This window comes from Streptopelia decaocto, assembly GCF_964273445.1.
Source record: "Streptopelia decaocto genome assembly, chromosome: 1".
Classification (NCBI taxonomy): Eukaryota; Metazoa; Chordata; class Aves; order Columbiformes; family Columbidae; genus Streptopelia; species Streptopelia decaocto.
In genome coordinates this window covers 25,254,783-25,282,749 of record NC_138663.1, presented here as the reverse complement: position 1 = coordinate 25,282,749, position 27,967 = coordinate 25,254,783, and the positions used below count along the sequence as shown (strand labels likewise).

Genomic DNA, 27,967 nt, shown 5'->3' with positions numbered 1-27,967 from the left:
GGAAGTGATGACTATTAGAGAAATAAAAGGTCTGCATCTGGATCTGTTGTTCAGAAAGTCTGCACTATATCAGGATTTCTTCTAGACCTCCTGGATGAGTACCAAGGTTGGAAATGGATAAGGCTTTCTGAAGAGTGACTGAGTTAAATAGATCTGAAAGTTGAATCAGAGGCAAAGGAGTTGAACCTGCATGTCAGCACTAGTAATTGTGATTTCCAAGGCTGGGCAAGTTAGTAATTTTCTATACTTGTGGGAAAGAGCATTAATATAAATCCATCTGTATGCCATATACACTGTATTCTGATATTTTCTCACTTTTTTTTGCATTTCACAATTATTATAACATGTAGTGTCTAATCAGTGTCTCTTTTCTCAGCTTTTCCCTTCTACTGCACCCAAGATTCAAACTTTACTGCGTGACTTTTATCACATGGTTGACCCCATGAGGCGGCTTGGTTCAGTCCTGACTATGCACTGGTTGCTCTCCAGCTTACTTGAACAATTCCAGTTCATGACTAAAGAGGCACATACAAATCTTTCAGAATGGTAAGACAGCTATTATGTGATATCTTCAGGAATAGTTTCTCAAATGATACTAACTGCAGTAGCTCCAGTGAGCACCATAAAACTTGATCCTTCAGTAGATGTAGGTGTATTTACGGCAGTTGTGATGAGGATCCATCATCCCATCATGGTGCACTGTCAGCTGTGCTGCCATCAGTTGCAGCTACATTTCTACATAGGGCAGTTTTGCCCATTTGCTTCACTTTCTAATCCAAAGAATGCTGGCTTAAAAACTTAAACCTACAGTAAATTTTTTTTCTAAGAAATATGAAGTGAATTAGGTAGGTTGTTTCTGAACAACCATAAACTCAAAAATAGGGGTGCTTACCAGGGTTAAGGCCATATTTTAATTTATTCACTAATTAGAAACAAAACTGTAAAGAAAATATGAAAATTTCATGTAAAGATTTTTCCAAGAGGGACTAATAATTTTGAGTGGCTCTAAATTTCCTGTCCAACAAGAAAGCAGTCAAAGAGCACCATATGCTGAGATCCTTATTTTAACTGTTTTTGAAAAGCTGGAAAAATATTGTAATGGCAAGTTTGGATCCATTGATCTTCTGGCAAGAAATTTTAAGTTTAATAAGGAGGGAGGAAGACAGGGATAAAGAAAGGAAAACAGAAGGAAGAAAGGGAGGAAAGAAAAGAGGGAGTAAGGAAGGAATTTCAGGAAGGAGAAAAGTTGTGGTATACTCTATGTTCAGTATAAAATTTTAAAAATGTTTAAAAATATGTTCAATCTCTCCTGGCTAGTGACATTTCATATACATTTATGCCATACTTCTTCACTGACTACGGGTATGTATTATTTGTAAACAAGGGCTTGGGAATGGAGGCACACTAGAAACTGTGTGTATTCCATCCCACTGAGTCTCAAGTAAAATGTGCAAATGCATTATCTTGACCATGTTGCTTGGACAGTGCCATAGTGACTATATATATAGAGCATCTGTAAGATTTCTTGAGTTTTAGTTTTGTTCCTCATTGAATTTGGTGTGGCTTTCAACAAGTCGAGAGTCATCTGTATGTTTGTTTGCTTAGCTATAAAGTGGAGCTTATACTTAAACACAATACCAGATAACTGTTTATTAATGTTTTTAAAATACACAGTTCTGTGAATGTGCTAAGTATTATTATTGTTACTGCCAGCTACCCCATGAAAAGTAACTCAAAGATGCAGCTGCTTGCATTCATGTATAAGCTCTTGCCCCTTTGCCAAAATATTTAGGTTTGCATATCAAAGCATACCAACCTTTAGCAGCTTTCTGTTCTAATCTAAGCTGTGCCACTCACTCACTTTGAACAAGCCCCTTGGCCTCTTTTTTCTTCTCCGGGCAGAACATTATTGTATGTGTATAAATATGGAGAAGTATCATGACCCTTCTCCAGGGCATAGGCCAATCTCCTTCTTTGCACAGTATGTTTCTGCAATGGCTAAGCTAATACTATTTTGTTCATTTACTGTATTAAAAAAACGTGTTTTGGCATTGCTAAATCATAATCTTCCACCCCTATAGCTACATGCATTTGATGGTGATGCGTGTGTCAGATATGCATGTAATTACACTTAATTGCAAAGAGTAGAGCTTACTTCCCAGATAACTCAGGTATGCATTCTCTTTGAGCTTTGATTAATCTTTTTTTGAGATTCTCAGTTGTGATGACTTTGTATATCAGAACACTTTTCCTGAGTTTCTTCAGTTAATGCCAGGTTGTTCAGTTGATTTATTTAAGTTTTTATTTCTCTGACTTTGAAAAATTGGTATTTCCATTTACAAAATGCAGTGATTTGCATAGCTGACTGTCCAACTGGACAAGGATGGATACTTATGGAAAAGTAATGACTTTTGACTTAGATGTTGTTGTATATTTATGCTGTTCACTGATCATGAATCCATAGCATGGAGACAGGATGTAAAGACATTTCCTGGTCTACTTTTTTTAACCCATTTCATCTATGTGACTAGTACTGAAACCTGCAATGGTATTAGTGAATTCTCTGAATTCCTTCCACAGAAGAAGCAAGAAGAACTCTAGATAGAAAGTCATCTCAAACTATAATGAAATGGTTGCAGCCTAGGTGAGAATGACCATCTCAGATGTATTGGTATAACATATGACAAAGTTCTTTGAAAGTGATGGAGTGGTGCTACCTAACGTGCACTGAAATAAATTTTCTTGTGTTGTTTGTACACGGCTTTTCAACTCTATACAGTTTGAACTTGTGATATGACTGAGACATACATCATTACTGTCTTTTAGAATAGGGGCTGCGAAGTACCATGGCAAGTATGGCTGTGTCAGACAGCAAGGTAGCATGGGAGAATCAGACTAGTAAGAAAACCTAACCCTTCTGTATTTGTATAGGACAAAAGCCTAAACAGGCCAATAAAGTTGCAAATGCTTTAATGAAATCAATTAATATATTTGTAAAAGTGTTACTGGTTCCCTTTGTTAGGTCAAAATAGAAGCAGCAACCCTCAAACTGAATTTGGACTGAAAATAGTTTCTTGGGTTTAACTTAGTCATGCTCATCACCTGGGTAGTTTGAGAAACAAACATGGTTTGAATTATGAGGTGGAAGAAGACAACAGCAAGAAGTCTGGATAAGGCTACTGATCTGCAATGGGAGGAATGAGAGACTGAGGAAGGGCGGGAGACAGACAGTTTGGCTGAAGTGCCAGGAAACCAATCCCAGTCTTGGGTCTTCAATTTTGTATTTCTGTTTTGTAGACCAGATCAAGATACTTCATTCAGTGAACTAAATGCTCTCATGGAAACTGTGACCGAAGCCAAGCAAGCACTCTACAACAGAGATCACACTGCCAGTTAATCAAACAGAAGAAGTTTGCTAGTGATCATATCTTACAAAATTACAACTGGTGGCTCCTCGTTTTCAAGAGACACCTATAAAACATAATCTAAAGAAAAAGAATTCATAAATCTACTGAATACTGAAATATTATCTCAGTTTTTACTCTGTGACCATCCACAACTAACACCATCCACAACTAACACATCCATGGCAGGTCCCAAAACTGTCTAGTTTTTTTCCTTTTTATATTTTAATCTAAGGAGGGATATTATCTATTTCTACACATCCTTCATTGCTTCTGTTTCTGATTGCTCGGAGCATCAGAGCTACATTGCTATTGCTGCTGTCAATCCTTGTTTGCTGAATCAGAGAGATTCCTAAAGAGCAGGTTCACTATCAATAGTCTGTGACATACAAGGTGGGGATCTCTCAAAAGGTGCATTCACAAACATGCACTCACCTTGGGTACCCAACGTACAGTCATTAGATTCATTAGATCTAATTGCAAAGTGTGTAGGCAATGCCTTCATCTGTGCTTGATAGCTACTACAATATAATGAGTAAAGTAAATAAGGGGCTGCTCATATAGACAAGGGTCCCTTCTTCAGTAACAGAGTGTGGAGGAAAGGACTCTGCAGAGCCCAGGACCTCAGCTGCTCCCTGCTTGAGGAAGAACTTTGTGTTGTTCCTCAGTCCTGCCCACTGCACAGAGCTTGGACAACAGAATACTTAATGGTGTTGATCACAAAGCCTGGTCTTCAGCAGAGATAAACACAGTAATCTGAGTATTTCTGTAATATCATTTCTAAATATTACATTTTGATACCCTTCTGTAATTAGATAGATTTATTATATGTCTCTTAATGTTCTCTGATGATAATTGCAATCTCTTTACAGAGTTGACACATGCAGGTTCCTTTGGGTGCCATGGCCTTGCAGTGGGGGTGGCTGCCACACTCCTGTGGTGTCCTCTGACTAAACAAAAGCCCAGCATTTTATAGAGTTAAAACATCTTGTTTTCACCTTACAATAGGGTTTGGGACTGGGCAATGCAAAAAAGAGCAAAGAGAAAAAATGTATTTGACAGATGTTAACCATTACCTCCTTGGCAAGCAGAAAGAGGGGTACAAAATTACTTTTAAGTGGGAAAACAAACTTTCTAATAGTTTGTTAAGTGCCTCCTTTGAAGGAAGTCACAAATGTGCATGAAACTAGGGCAGTGTCTAGACCCTGAAAACTCAAAGTACATGTTCATGCACATGCAGACACACACAGATCTATGGGGTGATTCTTTCCTTATTTTGGTGAGATAATGCAGAAATCTGTTTCGTTACTGGACAGTTTGCATTTTACTGTGATCGACTTCAATATGGCTTTCAGCAGCTCCTGTTGAAACATGAGTGATGGCTGATTGCACAGAGCAATGTTGTCTCCTCTCTTCCTTGGCACAGACAGTGCCTTTGTGTCTTTTAAAACCTGAACTAAATGAGTAGCCGTATTTGGGAAGAAGATGCTTTATGAGGACTTCTACAGAAAACCCTGTAAGAAAAATGTGTGAAAGCTTCAAGAAATGCTAATGGATCTCTGAAAAGGTCTTATCAGCCAGAGATCCAGTACGTGGTCTAGAGAGACACTTGATGCATTTCTTCTTCTGTGCTCCCAGAATGCTATATGAAAGAAAAAATCTGCAGAGTTAGCAAACTGGGCACCACTTCCATGTAAATGAATTTTTGCAATTGTCTTTTTTCACTGAGGATTTATATACATGTTCTAGATGTTGTGCATGTGATTTGTTTTGAATTAGCAAACAAATCACAACACGTACATGTTCCTTTATATAAATTCATGCTAACCTCAGAACAGATAATCACTGTGATACAGGCTTTCATTTATATTTAAATACTTTTTAACAAAGTCTAACTTCAACCTCTGATGTATGTTAAAAAAACAACATACCACCAGTTAAGAGATATGGTTTGGATTATTTTTTTCTTGGCTATGTCTGCTCTTCCTTTTACCAACCATTCAACTTTGTTTTGAAAAGTATTTCTGGTTTTATTTTTTTGTGTGTTATATACTGCTATTTATTATAGAATATGTGTTTTCTGTCATGTAAGTTCAGGTAATATTGCTAATGCTGGGAATATGAATCCAGAAGATTAATCTTTCCATGGAGACTATTAAAATATTATGTACCATGCTTTGCCATATAGAAATCTTTGAAAAAAGTTCCTTGGTTTCCGTTCCTTCCATTCATCTAGAAATATGTCTGCTTTTGAATTGACAGGGATTCTTCTCAGGAAAGCATGAGTCCTAAGCAGAACGTTCCTTCTGACTTCAGGAAGATTCATGAAGGTAAGGATTCAGAGTAAGATTTTTTATATACGGTATGTTTCCTGAATTTGTACTACTTCTGATATTTTATATTATTTAGATGACATTGTTTTGCATTGCAGCTGGAAGGTCTTGGTTTAATATATATAAAAGACCAATATCTTCCTTATCTTTGTAAGTTATTTTGCTGAGCCCACAAGCAGTGGTCATGAGCCTAAAGCAAAGATCTGACACTGAAAAGAATAAAAGTACACTGTATCTTTTCTAATTAACACAATGGGAGTTCCTTCCCCTATATGACTGTAAATCAGGTTTAGAGCAGAAAATTATTAATTGTTTCTGTTTATCTTTCAGCATTGCGCTATTCCAGTAAGACTAAAGAAAGGCAGTGCAGTTATGGTAAGTCAAGGTCTTTCTAGACCACTAAGTGTGAAGAAAAGAGATTACTTGAACAAATTTCTTGTTTTTTTCTGCATAACCTTTCAATGAATGTAGTGCCTGTGGGCTGCAATGTAAAAAGAAAGGACTTTTAGGTAGCAAGAATGTTTATGAATCACTCAATAATTGGGCTTTATGTTAAAAAGCCTCAAGCACAAAGTTAAACATTGCTATGTGTACATATTATTGAGAGTATTGCAGCACTCTTTGATCCCTTGCTGCACGTCAATAGACTTTTACCCCTTATTTCCAAGAACTTTAGCATACATTTTTTCTTGTGGAATAACCTTTAAACTTGTGTGGAGTTTAATCAACCTTGTATAAGGCCAGTCTTCAGCTCAACAGTGGAGTTTTAAAGAGCTACTTAAGAGATGAAGAGTTTTTCTAAAATATCTGCTTGTAGGAATATTTAAAGTATATGTAAAGATATGTAAAGATTCAAAGTATATTTGTCTTCTGTGGGAGCAATGCTTTCTGCTACCTTCCTCATTGACACATTGTCTGATGGGTCACCTTACAAACATGAAACAATTGCTCTGTGGTGTGCACATTTCCCCTCTGTTACTGATCTCATGGTGCCTCCAGGAACTCTGTGTCAGAGGCCAGAAATTCTCCTTGGCTGGCTGACTGGAGTCACTATTCTGATTGCATGCTATTTTATTTTGACATTACGTCAATAAATTTTATTTTGAAAATTCCTCTTCATTTTTAAGCTAGTAGTGAGATAACCTTTCTAGATAAGACATACAGAATCTGGAGAACTGTTTATACTAATCTGTAGGATTTTTTAAAATACCTTCTGTGTGTCAACTTATAAGCCTCTATTTCCCTACAAATCTATACCAAATTCTGCTCTTCCACCAGAAGAACTTCCTTTATGTTTTAACCTATGCAAAAGAGTGCTGAAATTGCCCTGTTTTGTTTCTCAAGGCAGGTATTTCAAGGTAGAAAAGGCCCACATAGAACTGTTTGCATCCTTTATGACCCTTTTAAGCCATGTTTTAAGCCACAAGATTTTTCAGATATTATAGTAAAAGAGTTTCCTGGTTGGAGTGTGTTCTGAAGTACACAGTTTTAAGCACATACTAGAGAATATGTGTGGAAAGCAAGTTTTGAATGTGTAATTGTACTGGAAACCTGAATTCAATAGGTTGGATTAAAATATTTGTCATAAGGGGGTTGCCAGCAAATAATTATTCTCATGAGTCATTTGGCAAACACTACAAAATAAATGATATATTTGAGCAAATAGGATTTGATTGTGGAGATTTCATACACAGGGAAGGAGCTGGAATTTGTTGATTGAGGAATGTTAATATAACATCCTTCAAGCTGTACTGCAAATGACCCCATGGGTCTAGATATCTCCATGTGACTTGTTCTTATGAACAGTATGTCTAACTTATTTTGATTTTTATTGGGAATTGCACATGTACATAAACCCTGTACACAGGCTGGTACCTAAGTAGGTTGTGAATTTTGGCCTAACTCTTCTTTAAGTTTCAGTTAACCAACTGGAGACAGGATCTCCCAGACCTAATCCTTGCATTTTCAAAGGCTTACTCAGACTTTGAGTTTTGTGACTCTGACTAGAGTAATTGAGCATTGAATTATTAAAATCCCTTCAGAGTCTAAAAATTTCTCTCAAGTGACTATACAAACTCCATTAAAACCTTGCAGCAGGATTCTCAGTCTCAGAGTGACCAAGCATTAAAAATCTTGCCACTGTACACGTTATCAATCTGCCAGAAGTTACATGTTATTTAAAAATGTTCATACATTTCACAGTTTTTTCTTTGATGCCTTCTTGGAACAGATAAAGATACCCTATCTCATATCAGGCAGATCTTCACCAGTCCACAGCTGGACTTGAATCCTCAATTTAATCCAAAGATCAAGGAATACTATGCAGAAGTGCCATTCGACATGGTGACAGTGAAGATAGGAGCAGAACCATCTAATTGTCAATGTCAAGTACACCTTGATGACAAGAAAGGACCAAGGTATGAGTGACAAAATATGTGTGTAAAAAAATTAAAGTATCCCTAACATTGGAAGTATGTCAGAATATTACAGAATTGTTTTGTGTTTCCAAAAGCACTGAATGCCTATAAATTAGTCACAGGAAAGTTGGAGAGAGTTCAACACTCTGAAATTTGTATTTCTTTGTCAATGTCCTAAAGGCAATGGTAATATGTTCTCAAGTCATAATCAATCCTAGCTTTATGGAGTGCAGTTGTTAACTTCTCTGTCAGCTTCTCCAGTCACGGACACCATCAAAGCTGGGTGGGAACAGACCATTATTACACTGCACACAGTAGACAGCAAAGAATTTGATCTTTCACATCCAGGCCTTGATTTTGCATGATGGCCTAAGCTACTGCACCACTGGACTTGGTCCCCCAGCCAGCAGTCTGCTCACATGGTTCAGAGAAGGGCAACTGGGATCAAAAGAAGAAATAAATTCAAGTTTACTCATTCAGAATGATCCGTTTTAATCAGAATTACACTATAAGGGATTGCCATGCAGTCATTTAGATTGCAAAATGACCTGAAGATTGAATCCAACTGTTAATCTAACACTGCCAAGTCCCTCACTAAACCATGTACCTAAGTGCCACATCTGTATGTCTTGGATGTTGACTCAACCACTTCCTGGGCAGCCTGTTCCAATGCTTGGCAACCCTTTCAGTGAAGAATTTTTTCCTGTTATCCAATCTAAACCTCCTGTGGCACAACTTGAGGCTGTTTTCTCTTGTCCTATCACTTGTTACTTGGGAAAAGAGATGGATACCCACCTCACTTCAGACAGCCGTACATAGTGATAAGGTCTCCCCTCAATCTCATTTTCTTCAGACTAATCCACCCCAGATTCATCAGCCACTCCTCATAAGGCTTGTACTCCAGACCCCTCATGACCAGCTTTGTTGCTCTTCTCTGAACTCTCTCCAGCACCTCAACGTCTTTCTTGTAGTGAGGGGCCCAAAACTGAACACAGGATTTAAGGTGCAGCCTGAGCAGTGCTGAGTACAGGAGGCCGATCACTTCCTTGTTTCTGCTGGACACACTATTCCTGACACAAGCCAGGATGCTGTTTGTATTCTTGGCCACCTAGGCACGCTGCTGGCTCTTGTTCAGCTGGCTTGACCAACACCTTCAGGTCCTTTTCCACCAGGCAGCTTTCCAGCCACTCTTCCCCAAGCCTGTAGCACTGCCTGGGGTTGTTGTGACACAAGTGCAGGACCCAGAACTTGGCCTTGAACCTCATATAATTGGCCTGGCCCATTGGTCCAGGCTGTCCAGATCCCTCTGTAGAGCCTTCCTACCCTCAAGCACATCAACACTCGCACCCATCTTGGCGTCATCTGCAAACTTACTGAGGGTGCACTCGATCCCCTCATCAAGATCATTGATAAAGATACTAAACAGAACTGGCCCCAATACTGAGCCCTGGGGAACACCACTCATGACTGGCCACCAACTGGATTTGACTGTTCAACTAGAATTGACTCTGTTCACCACAACTCTTTGGGCCCGGCCATCCAGCCAGTTTTTTACCCAGCAAAGTCTATGCATGTCCAAGCCATGAGCAGCCAGTTTCTCCAGGAAAATGCTGTGAGAAAGTGTCAAAGGCTTTACTAAGGCCCAGATAAACAACATCCACAGCCTTTCCCTCATCCACTAAGCCAGTCGTCTTGTTGTCAGCAAGAGCCTCAGCTTATCTGATCTTTTAGAGAAGTATGGAGCTGGATGACAGGGGAGAGAAAAATGTCATCACTAAACATCAGGTCTGAGACTGATCCACAATCATCCATGATGTTTAATTGCTGATTCCTGGTACAGTTTTGGCTTTCCCAACCAGCTCTCCCACAGACAGCAACAGGGACAATCCCGGTAGGCATTTTAGGCATGACTTTGTTTTGGATGTTAGGAAGGACAAAAGGTGTTTCCTGGGTCAGGTACCTCAGAAACAGAGAACTGGCCTATTTACATGTAACCATTAGTGAGTGGATAGAAGGGAGAGTAGGGACAATTATTTGCTTGGCAGAAACAATCCTTAATCATTACAGAGGTAGCTTTGCTTCATAACATGAAGTGCCCATGTCACACACCATCTTTTGACTGACTATGATGCAGACATTTTGACCTAGAATGTCTGCTAATAACTAGGCAGTCTTTTACTAATCTAATGCCTAATTTGCTTCCTGTATTTTCAATTAAAAATTAGTCTTGATTTATCATTGTACTGGTTTGACTGCAAATGAGTTAATTTTCTTCATGCAGTTAGAAACCTTGCTTTTTCATAGGTAGCACGGTCGTTATTTGGACGTAGTTTGAGAACAACAGATAACACCCCAGTACAGAGTTAATGTTTTTAATTGCTCTGGTCTGAGAGCCAAGGATATTCTGAGCACTCTGCTCACAGGTGTGAGGCATCGAGGAATGGGGGCATGGATGGGGAAGAGGTTGACTGACATACAGACTGACCAATAAGAGTATTCCATCCCATTAGCATCATGCTAATTATTTAAGGAGAGTCAGGATCTTTTGGTCTCTCTCTTGTGTTCTCTTCATTCTTGGAGACCTGTTCGGGGGAGTTCTGTTTGGGACTTTCTTTAGTTCGGCCTTTTGCTATCCTGCCATTTTGCAGAGGACTCTGTGACTTTCTGCCTTTTTCCTGTTTTCTCTCTAATGGGATCACCTCTTTGGGACCAGGTGCTGCTTCCTGGCACTGGCTGCTCGGTGTGGATGGAGTTCATGAGGAATTGCATTGAGTATCTTTTATCTTATATATGTATATATTGGTAGCGTATTAGTATTTTGTTATTTTATTAAACTGTGTTTATCTCAATCCATGTTCCTCCCTTCTTTTTTGATTCCCTCCCCTATTGGAGGTGGAGGGGGAGGGGGTGAGTGAGCACCTGTCATGGTTGTATTGCTAGCTCAGGTTAAACCAAGACAATCATTTCAAAAGAAGCTCCCGTAAAATTATTCCACCCAACCTTTTAGTGTTTCAATGTTAAACTGCCTTAGCAGTGAACACAGATATATATATGAAAAACTTAGGAGATTTCTTCCTTGTAAAAGGAAAGCAGAATAGCAATATGTCCTTTACATAGAAAAATAAAAGCTCTGGATGTGCAGGTTCTATGTCTGTCAGCATTTCTCTTTTCCCTGCCAAGGGAGGATAAGCACAGTGCAGCTTTGCTCTCATCTTTCACTCTGAGCAGTTCATTTGAGACTCCATCATATTTGTCTAGTGGACAATTTCAACAGCTAGCTGACACCTCTGATCTTGTTTGTCTCCCTGTTGACTTCACCATGAACTTGGACCTGCCAGAAATTGTTGTCCCTAGTGGCTTCATTCAGAGATTTCATGTCAGAATTGTTGTCACTGAAGCTGTTTTCACTTATTTTCACTGTATTTTGTGTTCCGAAAACAATTGTAAATTGTTACAATTCTTGTTTTACACTGTTTTTTATTTTAAATCATATGTATCTTGTAAGAGAAAGGAAGCATTACCAATAGAAGGCTCAAGGAGCAACTCTATCTTCCATAGATGAAGTAGTGTAAATCTTTGTTTCTTTAGTGTTTATTCCTCTTCTTTCCTGTTTTGCCTTGCAGAATTGCTAACTACCCCCTTGGCCTTGGATTGAACAAAGTAATTGTTCTCGTAACAGATGATTCTCAGCCCAGTCCTCAGGTTGTGAGCAGCTACAAAATCACAATTTATCGAGAGGATCGCCCTAGTCTGCCTTTGTTTGATGACTATGTGATGTGTGGATTTGTTCAGGTATTATCTCTGTTTTCTTTTGTTATAGAAATTAATAGTGAATTTAACCATTTTCTATTCATCCAGTGGTACAAATTAGGGTATATGGGCCAAAGTGGGTGTAGAGTCAGTTTTGGTGAGATTAGAATCTGAGTTCTGAATGCTATAATTGTATGAAATACAGCATTTACACAACTTTTTTGGATATAGAAAGTCCAGCATAAGTACCTGTTACAATTAACATGTATTTGAGAGCTCCAGGTTAATTAATCCTTACTTTAGTTAGCCAAAACATCACTCATCAGAGAGCTGTTGTTCACCTGTGAGAAAACAGTCCCTCAGTACTGTGCAGTGGGCAGACTGCAGTGGTCGTAACTATCTATGACAATGGAACCATGGAATTTGTTTTACCAGGAAAGATATCTATTATGACAGTGTGTTTATCACTGTTCAATACAAATGATGCTACATAATTTATGAAAGAAAAGTGTTTATTCTAGAAGAAGAAAAAACGTAATGAAAAAAACCCACTGATGACTCTGAAGGAAGTGATGATTGTTGCTTACATCACATTTTTCCAGGTATAAGTCTGGGAAAGCAAATAAAATACTCCTAAAAAATAACAATCCTTAGGAATCAGTGGTTGTCCTGAATGCAAAAAAGTCTGTCCAACAGGGCTTAGGAAGCAACAGGTCGAGGAGGGTCTCCGGCTGCATTATACATGAAATTGAAAGGAAGATAATGAAAGAAAGGAACAATGAAACTTTCAATTAGTGAAACTACAGTGATAAAGGTATTCTTCATAAGATAGAAAACCTGGGACACAGTCTGGAGCAGAGCTGTTTGAATTCCAGAGTGTGAGGACTAAAAGTTGAGACTTGATACAGTGGGCAAAGATAAGCCAGTCAATTCAAAAGGGAAGTGACATGGTAAATCATAATGAAGGGCAGTGCTTTTGCCTGTGGGATTTTAGGCAGATTAAAAGATTTAGTAAACTCATTCCAAATATTGGAGCATTCCAGAGGAATATGTTTCATCACTATTAATTCTGCAACCATTAAGCAGGATTTTCAAAACCATAGTGTTCAAACTGTCATCCAGTCATCCATGTAAAATGTGGAATCCTCTCTTTATCTTCTTTATGAAGATCTTTATATATCAATATATGCTTTTTGTGAAACTTGTTTTCCTTCTCTGGTTTCTTTCTATATACTTCAGAAGAGTATGGGAGACCAGGGTGGGAAAAGGCAGAACAGTTCACATGATGGGACAGATCAACAGGGATTTTTTTGTTGTTGTGTAGAAATAAGTACCTAAACTTACAACAGGAGCCAAAGAGATTGTAAATGTTGATAGCAAATTGTATGTTGATGATAATTACCTCAATCTGAAAATCAGAACTGTCAGAGAAAATGCTCATAGCAGTCATAGCCTGCTGCCTGTTGATCTGAATACCTGATTATGGTGCTGTCTGGCCCTTTACCTATTTGTTGTATCTTTTCTTACACTTATCTTAGAAGCTCAAAAGGTCAAGGACCATCTTGCTCTTTGTACTAGCTCAGCACTAGATCTTACAGTTGCTATAGTAATACAAATAAGATTAAAAATGTAAAATACGTAAGATTTCAGTTCAGGTGTTCAACAATTAGCTTGACACATTAGGTGTGAATTAGTATGAAAAGGAGAGTAGCAATAAGTTGAGCTGGTGTTACACTACTAGAAGAACACACTGACTGGGAAGATGTAAGGAAAGTTCCTCTTATCACCCAATTTAAGGCATGTGTCTGAATGTAGGAACAGAAATTCGACCTCATACACATCCTCCCACACTAGAGTTTATGCTGTTGTTAATGTTTTATGATATAATTTCTGAGAGTGTGTATGAATCTTTGAAGTGCTGTGAAGGCAAAGAGATCTAGAATGATAAAAATAAAAAATGTTTTAGAAGTTTCTTTTGATTGAGCTCAGTTTTCTGTTCATCTGTGAATAACTAAATAATATAATTGTTCAGAATTAGGGAGGACTTCAAGAGTTCAGAATAAAGTGAGATGAAAAGCATTCTTGTAGTATCTAATGAGAGCTGTGAAGATACAGTATGATATTTTAAAACAATTTTTTTTAGGTATGTTAAAGGCAAATTTATCAGAGAGTGCATTTAAAAAACAAACAAAGGCTGGAGCTGAAGATAGAAATGGCACTCTAAAATGCTCAAAAGCCTGCATTTTTTTCCTTTGTTCCATATTGGCTAAACATAATTTATATGCCTTTTTCTTAGAGTGTTTTTTTAATCAATACAAAATTTAGGTCTTAAATAGAATCATTACATTTTGCTTTTCATACCAGGGAACATTATGTGTTCTTGCAGGGGGGTTAATACACCCTGATCAATGACATGAATGCTTGTTCTCTTAGTAACAAGACACCTGTTTTAGGAGCAAAAGGATAAATGCAGCATGAACTGATGGAGTCTCCCTTGGACACTTGACTAGGCACAACTGGGATCACGCATGGGGTGAGAAAGGTCACTGACAGTGGTGTGGTCTTTCTCACAGAAAGCTTCAGCTAAAATTCTAATCCAGCAACTTTTTTTTTCCTGACCTTCTTTTATGTTTAATCCCATTAGGATATTCAGGTTTCACTGCAAGATGATACTATAAGGAAGGTTACAATAAAAAGACAGTGTGGGATGTTGTTTCCAGTCTTCTAACAATTCTTATGCAGCTGAATAATCCTGGATTAATTTCAAGGCTACTGAGTTAAGAAGTGTGTGGTTCCAAGCCTTACAGCCCCTCAGAGGGGAAAAATTAGTGTCCTCTCTACTTTTTGATAGCACTTCTAAAAGCAAATTAGCGAGGGATAAATTGTGGCATCACCATAGCACCTTCAGCAGCTTTGGTTGCCTCTCACCATGTCTTCTGCATTCTGATAGTGTTGCTTGGACTGCAAAGAGGTTATTGGTTTGTGTTTTAACTTAGTTGTATGAAATTATTGACAATATTAAAATTAAGTGTCCTTGAGAGGAGTGGTGCCATCTCATTATCCCCTGTGAAGCTGTGATACCAAGATAGGCAGAATACAAAGCAAGCAGCAAAAAACAGTGAGCTCTTAAGATAGGGATATCAGCATTACCCTCCAGTGAAAGATCCCAGACTATGTACACACTGTCATAAAGAACAAAATATTCTACTCATTCTTGCACTGCCCATTATCTTTAACATGCAAACAGATTTATCTATGCCTTACTTGAAATGTGTGGATGCTACCTCTCTGATTGTTAATCTTTGCCTAGTTGCAGTAGTGGAAAGTACCTGGTGTTTAGGGAATCTTCTTTGACACTGTGAACTTTCGTATCTATATTGTTCTGCCACCACATGATTTTTTGGTCTCTCTCTTTTTTATTGTTTTGTTTTTGGTTTGGTTTGGTTTTTGTTTTGTTTAGTATTTTAGTAATACTGTTATTTATTTGGCTCTGCAGTTCCATTGTAAGTAATAGATAGCTAATATTATATTTTATAGCCATAATGTGTATCGTTCTCTTTGTCTGTGCATTTACACAAAATATGAAAAAGTACTTTCCAGAATCAGTGCAGCACAGTGGGTGCAGCTCTGGCTGTCCTACAGCTTTCTCAGGTCTGAGAGAACGAACTTAAAGGAGAACAGCTTTGAAAACTTTCCTGATTTTTACAGAACACCTTATTCTTAACTACTTTTATCCCCTGTATTTTTATAAGCCCTTTAATCATATTCATTTCCTATAGTCCAGGTAGCATAAGCAGTCCAATAGAGCTGATAATGAAATACTGGTATAGTGTTGCTGACTCTGTAACCCCAAATGGCTGCAATGCAGCTGGCAAAAAGATGCCAGCAACAAGACGTTGATTTATCTTTCTGTCTACTGAACTTCCACTGATGAAAAAAGCAATTAGGACCTAGGCCTAATATAATAACTATATTTAACTTTACTATTGTCTCTAAAGGGTAGAGATGAGAAAACTCTTTAGAAAGGAAGAAGCCTTTTAAAACAAAATCAAAGTATTTCATTTCTTTAATGTAAGATATGAGAATATTTATAATTTTTCAATTCAAGTTATAAATTTCCCAAGGAAAATAAAATGTTTTTACTTCATTTTAAACTGTGTGCTATTACAGTTACAATGCCCTTCATACCAGACAGTAGAAGTAAAAACTGTCAATTATAGAAACGACAGTTAAGTCTGCCTAGTGCTTTCATGCAAAGATTTCGAAGAACCTTGCAGAAATTAAATTAAGTCCATAAAATAAAAATAAAAGCAAACAAACAAAACCAAAACAACCAAACAAGCTTAGGACAGAAACACAGAACTTGTCCTACATTAGAACAGGCCTGAAGCACATTAGTCTCTTCAGTATTTCCCATTAGCTGCACTAGATTCAGTTCTACCCCCATTGCAAACCACCCGTCTCTTCTGTCCATAGGTCATTGCATATGCCATGTGCAGATGCAGTTTTGTAGTGGTTGTTGTAGCAGCAGCTAAGCTCCTTGGCAGTTCTGGATCTGAGTGTCTTGCTGGAAAATGGACCGAAAGTGCATCTCTGGAACTGAATGCACAGCTTAATTGTATCAGCAACCAGTTTGTATCTTATTTGCAAAGTGAGTTTATGTCCCTTTCAGAGAATCAAAGAATATCCATTATGGGAGCAGTCATGCATTGCATTCTTCAGTCTTCTCAGATCTAGAACTGGTGAGAGTTTTTTCAGTGGTTTTGAATTTTTCAGAAAACAGCAAGAAATGCCCCAAACTTAAAAAAATAGTTTGAGTCTATTTTTTTTTTTTTCTTTTGCTATATAAAGAACAGCCTATCTTTTCTTCAAAAGCAGATGTTTTGATTCAAAGAGGGTTATTTGATTAAAAGAGATTGAAATTTGCAATTTATAGTAGTGTAGATCTCAGTTACTTTGCAGTCCTGAATGCTAGCTGTTTTCGAGGAGGAAGTGGCTGGGACAAGCAAAAAGCTTACTCATTATTAGATTTGAAATGCTCAAGCCTATACTTCAAATTTTCTTCAGAAACGCTGGTGAGAGCATAGTATGACAGTAATTTTTTCCAGGAGTAATGCCAACTTAAGCATCCCTTTCCCTGCCTGCAGCTACTCATGAACCAGATGAGAGAACACTTTTCTTTTTTTCTAATGGGCTGCTTTCTAGGATAAGGTTCCCAGTTGCTCTGTGCTAACACGAGGGAAGGAGCAGGTGAAGGGGCAGGAATGAGCAGCTGGGCACAGGTGAGTGGTAGTGACTGCTGCTTAAGGCAGCTTTTGCTTTCTTCATGAAATAAATTCTTATTGAGATCAGGTTTAAACTCTTGCAAGTGAACATTAATAGCTATAGCTGTGCAGAAAACAACAGAGACCTGGCTTTAAATAAGCAGGAGCTTCATGTTCAGAAATTGTAGAAGGGATTTAGGGATGAAATGCACAAAACACTGGAAGTACATTTTCATTGCTATCTATCTATTAAATAAGGTGTACATTATTTTCTGTTTTATATGCCTGCAATCCACTCACCAGGAAAGATGAATCAGTGTTCACATAAACTCGAGGAGAAAATACATAGCAAACAGAATACGTTGTTAAATTGGAGGCATTTCAGATGAAAGCCACAAAATGCTTAGAGAGCTAGAAGAGAGAAACTGCTGTAAAAAGAAAGGTGAGAACCTGTATCTTCAACTGCTGAATGTCAACATGATTCAATTAATTTCAGGGGAGCAATTCTAAATTACATTGTTGGAGCACCTGTCCTGACAGAAACTTATGGCTAAGTTCTCTTCAATTATATATGCCAGGCAATGTTTGTGAGCAAATTCGCTTGCATAAACTACTGAAATTGTTAGTGATTTTCCTAAATATTCACAGTCAAAAAACAGCTCGGAAAAATCTAAACACTCGACATTTTTAAAAGGTTCTACATATCAAGGCGTGTAAGATCACCATTCTCTATAAGTATAAAGTGAACAAGCACCTAAATTTATAACACAACTTGGTGCTTCTAAAATGTGTATTTATGAAGATATAGAAGATAGAGGTGTGTATAATAGATACACTGAGCTAATTTGCAAGTAGATTGTTAATTTCTGTGTGTATCTCAGAACAAAATGTTTCGTTAAGTTAGCATATTCTGGCTTCATTCACATCTATACCACTCAGGAAAGAAGGTTTGCTGTGCTTTCTTAATTATAGAAAAGATTTTTGTGATTATTTAAAGCATTGCTTTGTAGATAAATCAGAGGAATAATTAACCATTTTGATGGATCTCTACATTTATGCTGTTCTGTGCTGATCTCGTTTTGGATCTAAATATCAGAGATGGAGCTGTTAGGCTGGTGTCTTAGTCAGCGGCTGGTATCTGTTGCTTTAAGGAAAGGTCTCAGAAGCTCAACAGAGTGTAGATCTGTCCTTTGGGGGAATTAGTGTAACACCCTGGGTTGTCTCTAGAAACCAAACACTTCTTTCACCAATACAGCTGACTTCATACACAATCTGCACTATCATCTGGTAATGACAGGTTCCCACAATCACTGTTTACTGTCAGACATCTGCCAGGCCCTGAACAGGCCACAGAGAGAAAATGAGCACAACTAGGGCATAAGGTGGGAAGAATCAGCAAAAGAATGGTGTTTGGCTGTGCTTCTACTTAGTCATCTCTTTCTCTAAGTATGGGATGAAAATTTGCTTTACAGTTTCATCCTGTGTCTCCAGCAGGCTGTGCTTGACTGGGACCATCAACATACTTTCCAGCATTTTGGGGATGCCACACTACAGCGCCCAAAATTTGAGGCTCAAGTCCATGTTGGGTCCAGCTGCCTGGATAAAAGCATATAGTCTCCCAGTTTACTGCATCTTGCTTGCACTCCTAATTTTATATTAGTTGTGCTTACTCTATATAGCTAAGTTTCCTGTTTAACATGTGATATAAGATTAATTCCAGATACTGTCCAGGAAATGTCTCCAGCAGTATCAGGCAGAGGCTGAAGGGAGCGGATGTTTCCATTCAGCAGCTACATTTGTCATTATTATGATGCATTGTACATGGTAAATGGTGTATTACACAGATCACTGATGGATAACTTGCCACGAGTGCTTTGGGACAAGCCATGTGAATGCTGATTCAGTAATTCAACAATTTTAAACCAATAATGACTGAGATGACACCAATGAATTAATTTTGTTTATGTTCATTAGGCAGAGGAAGTATTAGGTTGCTGCAGTAATTAGCCCTTTAAGAGAAACAATTTTTTAGGCAGCTCTCAGCCTTCATTTTTCCTATGCTCCTTTTCCTTGGGCAGCATCTTGTAGTTAAGAAATTCTTGAATCGGGAATGATAACATTCTTCTTCACCACTGAATTTATTAACACCAGATAGGGTAGCTTGTAGCATCTCCTACCTCAGCAATGGAAAATTTAGTGTCTTCTCTCCCTCCTTTCCCTCTTCTCTATGTTTGCAGTTGAGTAGAGTCTTACTAGGAACATCCCACCATTTCAGACACTCACATCAGGTGACTCTTGACTTGAAGGGTTATTTTGCTATTATGCTGCTGTAGAAAAATGTAATTAGTATATCATTATGTGAGGAACAAAAAGATAAACCTCAATGCCCTGACAGAGCTGTTCAATTATTTTGTGTGTTCAGGGTGTGCTCCCCCTTCATGCAATTACTTTTGTCATGTCATGGGTGTGCGTGACACCTTAAAGATACAGAAGATGAAGATCTGCCTGGGAACTAGCCAAGCAGAAACTCATAATTGCATGACTAAAAATGCTAGGGAGTCAAATCCTGACCCATATTATGGCGAATGGTGAACAAGATTCCATCCTGGTGGGGTGTATCGTTGGACATTTCAACCTGAGAGATGCCTTGCAGTACCTGCTCTTAGGGTGCTGCAAGATGGGGAGAGATGAGACAGATACAATTCTATGGGTGCAGATTCTGGAGATACAGTGCTATCTCTGAGCCCATCAAAAACTGCTAGTACAGAATGGACTAGACCCAGGTTTTTCTGACTCCTGGCCTTTAACCACAGGATTGAAGTGTATTTTTAAATAACAGCAGTGAACCATTGTGGGTGGCTGTGAAAGGAGACAGACAACAGCAAATACAGGATAGGCAGTTTAGCTCCTCGGAGAACACTGTTCTCTGGAAAAACTTAATAAAAAAATGCTGGGTTTATATAATTCTTTTTAGCTATGGGGTTTTGTTTGCATTATTGGGCAATTACCCCACATATTTAGAGCAGATTTCTGTTTTTTGCTCTTTTTTTGCTCTTTTTAAAAAGTTATTATTATTTCAACATAACACTGGCCCAGTAACACCACTGGAATCAATTACATTTTGCTAGAGAACTGGTAGTAGTAACTTCTGAAGAACACTCTGTGTAGTAAATACTTTTTTGTGCTTGTTCTTGTTTTCTCTCCCTACCCTCCACAGAGGCTTCTCCATGAGCTTCTGAATTGTGGCCAGGCGAGGTACAGCTTGATGGTTGGAGCCCTTCAGGGAAAAGGGGGAGCGAGGTGCTGGCATGGTCTCAGCCTGAGACCAGCCTGGAGGCTGAGGGCCTGGGGGCTCCTGACCCAGCCTGACTAACCACAGGAAGGTTGACTCCATCTGGCTGCCCCTGCCAGCTTCAGAGCACTGCTGGAGCCGGCCTTAGGCAGGCAGAGGCAGCTCCCAGCCTGTGGCCCTGAGCTGGGTGCTCTTGAGATGCACCCGGTGTGCCATTTTTGTGATGTGTATAATAGTAAAAGAAGAGAAAAATATCCCTAATCCAAGGCCTTTGAACCGGGAAAAGACTCCCACTGATTTACATGTACTTTGGATCTGACCTAACTAGAGTTATTTTATTAGCATGTGGGGTCAAAAAATGAGTCTGCAGAAAAGAAAATATGCCTGCTATCACATCTCCAGAAATAATAGCTCTGCTTTGATTATCTCAGCTTTTGATGCTAGTGGAATTTATTGGTGAGATTTTGCCATTAGAAAGCTGTAATGTGAAGTAGAGGGTGTGGGTTGTTATGAAGATGATATAAGAGGAGGACTAATAAGTCATAGTAATGACTCCATAACTCTCCACAGTAATTTTTCTGGTCCTTTAATAATAATCTTAGGATTCTGAGTTGGTACAATAAAAGCAAAAAGGTTAGTTCTGCAAGTCAGTCATATGGTACAATAGAACAATGGAGACTGACGTGATTTATTGTTGTGCTGTGTAAAGGGTATCACCTCTTCTGGCTATATGCTCACAATGCATATTTGAAATTCAGATAATTCTCCCTGTGCATTGTTTTGGTAAAGAGAATGTGACATGACTGAAATCCTGCTGCGGGTTTCACAATGTGGCATAAGGTTTGACCATTTTTGTTCTCATTCAAAGAGTCAATGATGCTGTGGCACAAAGAGTGGGTAACAGTCTGCCACACGAATGCTGGGAAATGGGATAAACCCATGTGTCAGTGAATACTTGAAACAAAACTGAGACCTGAAGGTTTTATCACAATATGGGGCAGTCCTTGCGTTCTGGGCCTATCCCAGATGAAGTGGAAAGTTTGGTCACCTTTGTTTAGAAGCCTGAGAAGTGGCATGGTTCATGGACCAGAAAATTATAGAAGTATTTAGCCTAATTCATCGTTCTAATGTCAGTCAGAAGTAGTTGCACCTAAGTTATAGGGCCATAGAGGTTTCGTAGTTTCATCTATGAAAACTTGTGGAAAGCCAGAAGCCAAGGTCCTTTGTCAAAGTTCAAGATGCAATTAAGACAATCCATGTTCTTGATTATTTTCTTTAGTTCCTCAGTAGTTTCTTCTTGTAGAATGTTCTTAATTGAGATCCGAAATAGAAAATTATTTAACTCATTAGCTGGTTCGTCTGATTCTTTTCTGTATAAAGTTACGAATACATGAAACAGTTTTTACTGTTTTAAAGGGTTCTGGTATTTGCCTATGTTGCTCCTAAGTAAGACAGTGAAAGCTTATTGCATGGCTAATTATAGTCAAATTGATCTGGTTTTGTGTTTGTTTAATAACTTGAAAAAGAACAATACATTGATTAATTGAGAGGTATTTACTATGCAAGATAAGCCTAACAGCAGAAGGACAATGTTCTGCTAAAATCAGGAAGCCAATAGGCTTCTTTCCGCTTCTCTTTCTCCTTTTGGAATCAAGGTAGTTATAAAAAACAACCACCAATATAAGAAAAAAGGAGACTCGTATTTGATATACTTTATTTTGTAAGTATCTTCACTGAGAAAATCAGGTTCACAGTACGTACTCATTACTATTTCTGCAGCTGTAAAATCTGTCTGTATCCTACAGAGAATTGTTATGCTCTTTACCGATGCCTCTACAGTTTATGTTTCAAAGCTGAAATCCAGGGCATTCACTATTGACAGTTCAATTACTGTATGCTTTTCAGTTCACCTCATACACTGCTCTCAAATTCATCAGAAAATGTGAAATAGCGTGTTGAATTTTCCCCTTGATGATATCACAATAGATATGAAAGAAGAGCCTTCAGCATGAGGCTTCCTAAGTGTTAACAGATCATGAAAATTGGCAACAACTGTTGTGCCGAGTATGATAATCTGCAAGAGGAAGGCCAGCAATTCCACAGTGATGAGAAGAGAGCACTTGGTGTTTGAGCTGTGGTCACATTTGCCTTTCAAGTCATTCAGACCTCCATAACACACTTTGTGGGAGAAGAAAGCTGATGCAGCTGCCTTTGCTAATCAGTCAGTATGACCCAGCCCCTCGGGGAGGCAGGCAGAGGCAGATATGTACTGAGACACACAATCCTTGCTGATTAACAGTGAAAGCTGGTAAAGTTACTCTCTAAGCCTGTCTGGCCCATCAGCTCCAGAAATGTAATTTAGATGATTATCTACATACCCATTAAACCTTGTGACCCATCGCTAGTCTGTTTGAAGTTTGCCTGCTTAAACTTGCTAATAGGAAGAATAGAAGGATTAACTCAGAGGTCACGAAATAAGAGAGCAGCAAAGAAGATGACAAAAGAGCAGAGGAAAACTTCCTACTGCATGTATTTGGTAAGGAGAAAGAACTACAGTACCACAGTCATCTCAGCAGATACTGCTACTTTATGGAGCAAGTGAGCCATCTGGAATTCAGGTCATTTAGTACTTTCAACCTATTTTGTTTGGCTGCACAAATAAAATGTACTACCTGTGTGATAAACGTTGTTAAGTTAGGTGCTTACAGAACATAATGCAACATATCTCAATAGGGCATAGAATGCCCAATGTGTCATGATAAGTGTTCCTGATTTTGCTCAGAGTTACAGCAGGTAGATATAAAGAAGGAAGAATTTAATTTGAATTGGTCACATCGGAGTAGTCACAGTTAGGTCAGAATCAAGGCCAGACTTGTTCCCTTTAGGGTAAGAACCTCCCTCCATTCATTACAGGTGCTTGTGAGTTTAACCATTGTCAACAAAAAGCTTATCTTGTGAATCTGTTTCTCATTAGTCAAACTGAAATAAATGTAAACATTTATAATTATCTGTATAAATTAGTCACAGGATGTTGCAAGAAAGATAGTAACTGGTTAAAACTAAATTTGTAGACAAAAGGTGGGATTCCTTGAAGAAAACAGAATGGAACACATAACCACCTCAGTAAGGGTGTCCCAGGGGTCTGACCAGTTACTGGAATAAAAAGAGATTGACCTTTAAATGGAGTCTGAAGGTCATTTACCTGCTTTTGCATGTACTATCGCCCTTGAAATGAATCTTAACACTTTTGCTAAAGACACAGTCAACGTGCTGATGAAAAACATTAGTTGGGGGCATATTTCGATGTATTTCAAAGAAGACAAAACAATTTCACTAGTGCTATGTCTAGATCTCTAGGTTTTGTAGTATGAGATCTTTTTATAAAGAATTACTCTGGTCTACTTTGTAATAATTTTGGAACATTTCTTTATGTGATTTTTGTTGATACAATAATGATTAAATATAGTTCTGTTTCTCATTTTATTGTGTTGAATCAGGCATATTTTCCAACCGTAATCTCTGTGCATCACAGACGCCTTTCATTTACATGCACAACTCTGTAGGAGAGACAGCAATATGCTAGTGGGGAAAAAAAATAGAATGGTATTCAGTACTGGGGCAATTCATTTTAGAACTCGGGACTTAGTTTTTTCAGTGTTCTTAGTAATTTTTTTTTTTTGTGGCTGATATTGGAAACTCATATACTTTCTGCTCCGAAGCTGATGCCTGTATTTTGCAATAAAATGCATCAATTTTAAAATTCCACTGTAAGCATTACACTGAAGCTGCCTTGCACAATAATCTGGTTAGAAGTATTCAACATTAGTGTCAACCACAGTCTGAATCTTCGTTCTGAAACTGTCAGCCTCTGTGTGTTGACCACACTGGCAGTGGTTTTCACCTTGAAAAACATATTTTCGCAGAAGTTTTAGAAAGGAAACAAATTTCTGTTGCTGATCCTGAGTCTTCCGTTGAGTGACATGTGCTCAGCTGCTTGCAGCCAGACTGCTTCAGAGGACAGAAGTTATTCATAAATCTCATTCCACCAGTGTTGTCTGAAAAATAAAATAGATGCCAGTATCTGCTGGGAAGCCTTGTAGAAAGCAGATCAAAGGCTTCTGGAGTTTATTTAAGAAGGACCAGTTGTGAATGGCTTAATGTCTGAGCATGGCATGAAACAGCCATGACAATGAGCCATCGTACACAGAAATCCTCAGGGCTTCAGTAGAGAATTTGGATAATGTGTGGTACAGGTGGGCTGATGTCTCACCCTGTCATTCTGTTATTCCTTTGCCTTTAAATGAATATTGCCCCCTCTGCCTAAACCTCTGAAAAGGGGGAAAAATTGTCTCAAAGATGCTGCAGAACAGAGCCTTTTCCACTTACACAAACTGAAGTACCCGTTGAAGATCCATTGTCTTCTCTAGGTCATTTGGTTTAAAGGGTCTGTGAATCTGTGTAATTCACTTAAACTGTGGCCAGTGTTCTTGCTAGTATTTTTACTTTGAGAGTTTATCAGAATTAATTACATCCTTTGTTGTATCCCTGTTCCAGGTGTGAGAAACTGGATTATTTTTCATTAGAATTATCTGTTTTGTTTATTCCTATCACTCCTATGTCCTATGGGATGCCTTGATATATAAAATACTAGGAGACAGCTGCAACATCCCTCAGTTCTTACCAGTCGTATGTTGGCATACAAATAGTGCCTGTGCTTTCCTATGGAACCATCCCATCTATGTTTTAGGGATTTCTTTTCTATTCATTTTTGTCTCATTATTTTCTTCTTCCTTCCTACATTCCACATGTGACTATGTTTTCAGCATGGATGGCAAGTACAACAGCAAAACAAAACAAGTCAAACAACTTTAGAAGAATCGAAAAAAGGGGTTAAAATTTTAAAGAAGTGGCTATCCTGGTATCTCAAAGCGGGCCCTACTCCTTAGCTCTCTTTTTATTGACCTCAGTGGTATACGAAGGCACCAGCCCTTCCCTGGCCACACCATGCTCTGCTGAGAGAAGGGTTTAGGGCTGCTTTCAGTCACTCAGGTCTCTTAGCCTGAGTTCCTCCAAGGAAGAAAAGTGCTTCAGCAGGGAAGTTCCCAGCTATGGCTTCTTTAGTAAAGAAATCACATTAGAAAAAATCAAGGAACCAACTAGGAACTGCTGTGTGAAAAGGATCTGTAGAGAAGATCAATTGCCTCCTTCTGCACTTCTCATCACAGCAGAAACTCGGTATCATGCCTCCAAGCTGCTGATCCCAAAGGGACTGGGACTGTGCATACTTGTCAGTTCTGTGTAAGTGCTTAGTATGCTGAATAAACCTTAATGCACCCAAGTGGCATGAGTTTCAGTACCTCTATCAAACCGTCAATGTTTCTGGCTGGTCACCTGACAGGTTAAGGTAACTCCCATGACATGTTGTTGCTATAGGAATGTCGTCTATAAAATATGTTGTCCGAACTCAAAAACCCTACTGATACTCCTTCTGATATCTGTCTCCATTGTACTATACCTTTCCTAGTTCAAAAGCCTCATGTTTTTAATGGTACTAAGCTACAGATGAAAAAAAAAAAAAAAAGGGATTGAGAAAGAATTTTCTTGAGGATTTATCTTATTTAATTAAAATAAAAACATTCCTATGTAAAATTATTACGTAGTTTGCCATAACAGCATTAACAGCATTATCAAAAGCATTATTAAGACACACAATGCTTGACAGAAAAGTTGCACAATTTGTGTTTATTGGTTGCTGCTGTGACTTTTTTTGACACAGACATTTGACACTTCAGAATTTTATTGTGAGAGAGGTTGGATGTGATGGAAACTAGTTGTGATGTTACCAAAAATCTCTAGAAGCTGCCAAGTAAATTCAAGGCAAAAAGGGAACACTAATAGAATGCAGGAACTGAACAACAATATGGTGATAGCAAAAAGAGACAGAAAATACTGGAGGAGAGCTCTAATCCCCATGGCTTGATGCAGTTTCAGAGGGAAAACGTGAAGATATACTGCTATTTTTCTGCAAAGAGGTACGTTTAACTTCACACACTGTGGACATTTCCACTGATAGTGAGATAACTTTTTCTGAGTAATAACATATGTCTCCAACTTTACAGGCCCAAAGTCTTAAGTAGAATTTCTTAAGTCTGGTATGTATATAATTGTATCCATGTTTACGTTTATCCAGTACTAAACCAGGACAATCAGTACTTATTTATTCCTAAAAAAGAAACATATTTGTACTGGCTATCAATGTTCATGACTTTTGCCTTCTAGTTTTTTTGTTTGTTGTGTGGTGGGGTTTTTTTATTTTGTTTTTCATTTGGGTTTGGTTTTTTTTTTTAGTATGACATGCTTTGATATTTATGAAAAATGAATCTCTTCTTTTGATAGGAAAAAATAAATGCTCTGTTTCAATTCTATGAGAATTATTACATTAGCAATTTGGCAAAGCAGATTCATTGATTACACAGAGCTTTTGATAAATATTAAGGAGCTGCTTATATACGTACGCAATCTTAATCCTCTCTTAGCTAGTTTTACACTGGGATTTCCTGAAGTCTTTGCAAATTGATGGAAAGTAATAATCTACTAGAATAACCAGAAATAACAAAGAAACAAAATATCCTCTTATTGTTTCTTCTTGTCTTTCTGTCTTTTTTTCAGTCTATCTGTCCACCAGTAACATTTGCTTGCTTTGTTTGGGCAAATGTTTGAGGAAAATATCTTTTAGGTCCACCGTTGATGTCCTTTCCACAATCTAAAAAATGCTAGTCTTCACTGGCTGGTAACATCATAAAGTCTGAGCAAAAGTTTTGGGGCGAAATGTGTCAAAGAGGAGGAACAGATGAGAGTGGGAATGTAAATGGAGGTCAAGCACATATATGAGAAAGACAAGAGTGAGAAGATCTATTTGTCATTGATGTTCTTTTTGGCTTGGATTTTATCATGAGAGATAGTGATATGGGAGCAGAAAAAGAAGAGAGGTAGTTTCAGAAGGTACCTGCAGTGGATTTATAGTGCATGTATGTGTCCTCTATTTCCACCAGGACAGAGGACAAATAATTAAAAGACAGAGAAAATTGCATTTGTATGTTTTGTGCTGGAGTGACTGAGCTTTTATCTTGTAAGCATCATAGTTGGGTGACTATTCTGACCTCAGGTTGTGAATATCTTTTCCACTCATTCATGAACAGAGTAACAAAGTACTCGGCTAGCTATAGTTATCCTGCATATTCCTTTAAAATTTCTTCATAAAATATTTTACCAGCAGTATTAAATCAAATGCTTTCAAGTATTCTGTAGCTGTTTTACTGAAGGAAAAAAAAAAAAAAATATATATATATATATATATTCAATGAAAGCTTTCTGTGATCAAGTGATAATTGAACCATTTTTTATTTTTATTTTAAATGCTTTAAAATATTACACAGTGCACATTATGTATTTTGGCAAATATGATTTTATGGTTTTGCTTTCCTAAGTTCATTGGTCAGCACAGAGC

The 27,967-nt window shown here is 38.1% G+C and overlaps 1 protein-coding gene across 2 annotated transcripts in view; it reads left to right on the top strand.

The window, feature by feature from the left end:
- Positions 1-27,967, top strand: part of CPED1 (cadherin like and PC-esterase domain containing 1) — a 149,199-nt gene that overhangs the window by 70,734 nt on the left and 50,498 nt on the right. For both annotated transcript variants that reach the window (XR_014185334.1, XM_082064825.1), the window contains 5 exons: positions 377-546; positions 5,667-5,734; positions 6,068-6,112; positions 7,968-8,154; positions 11,778-11,946. Coding sequence is in view for 1 of the 2 variants with exons in the window: in XM_082064825.1 (XP_081920951.1) it covers positions 377-546; positions 5,667-5,734; positions 6,068-6,112; positions 7,968-8,154; positions 11,778-11,946 (639 nt within the window). In the remaining variant the exon portion in view is untranslated. The remainder of the gene's footprint in view (positions 1-376; positions 547-5,666; positions 5,735-6,067; positions 6,113-7,967; positions 8,155-11,777; positions 11,947-27,967) is intronic.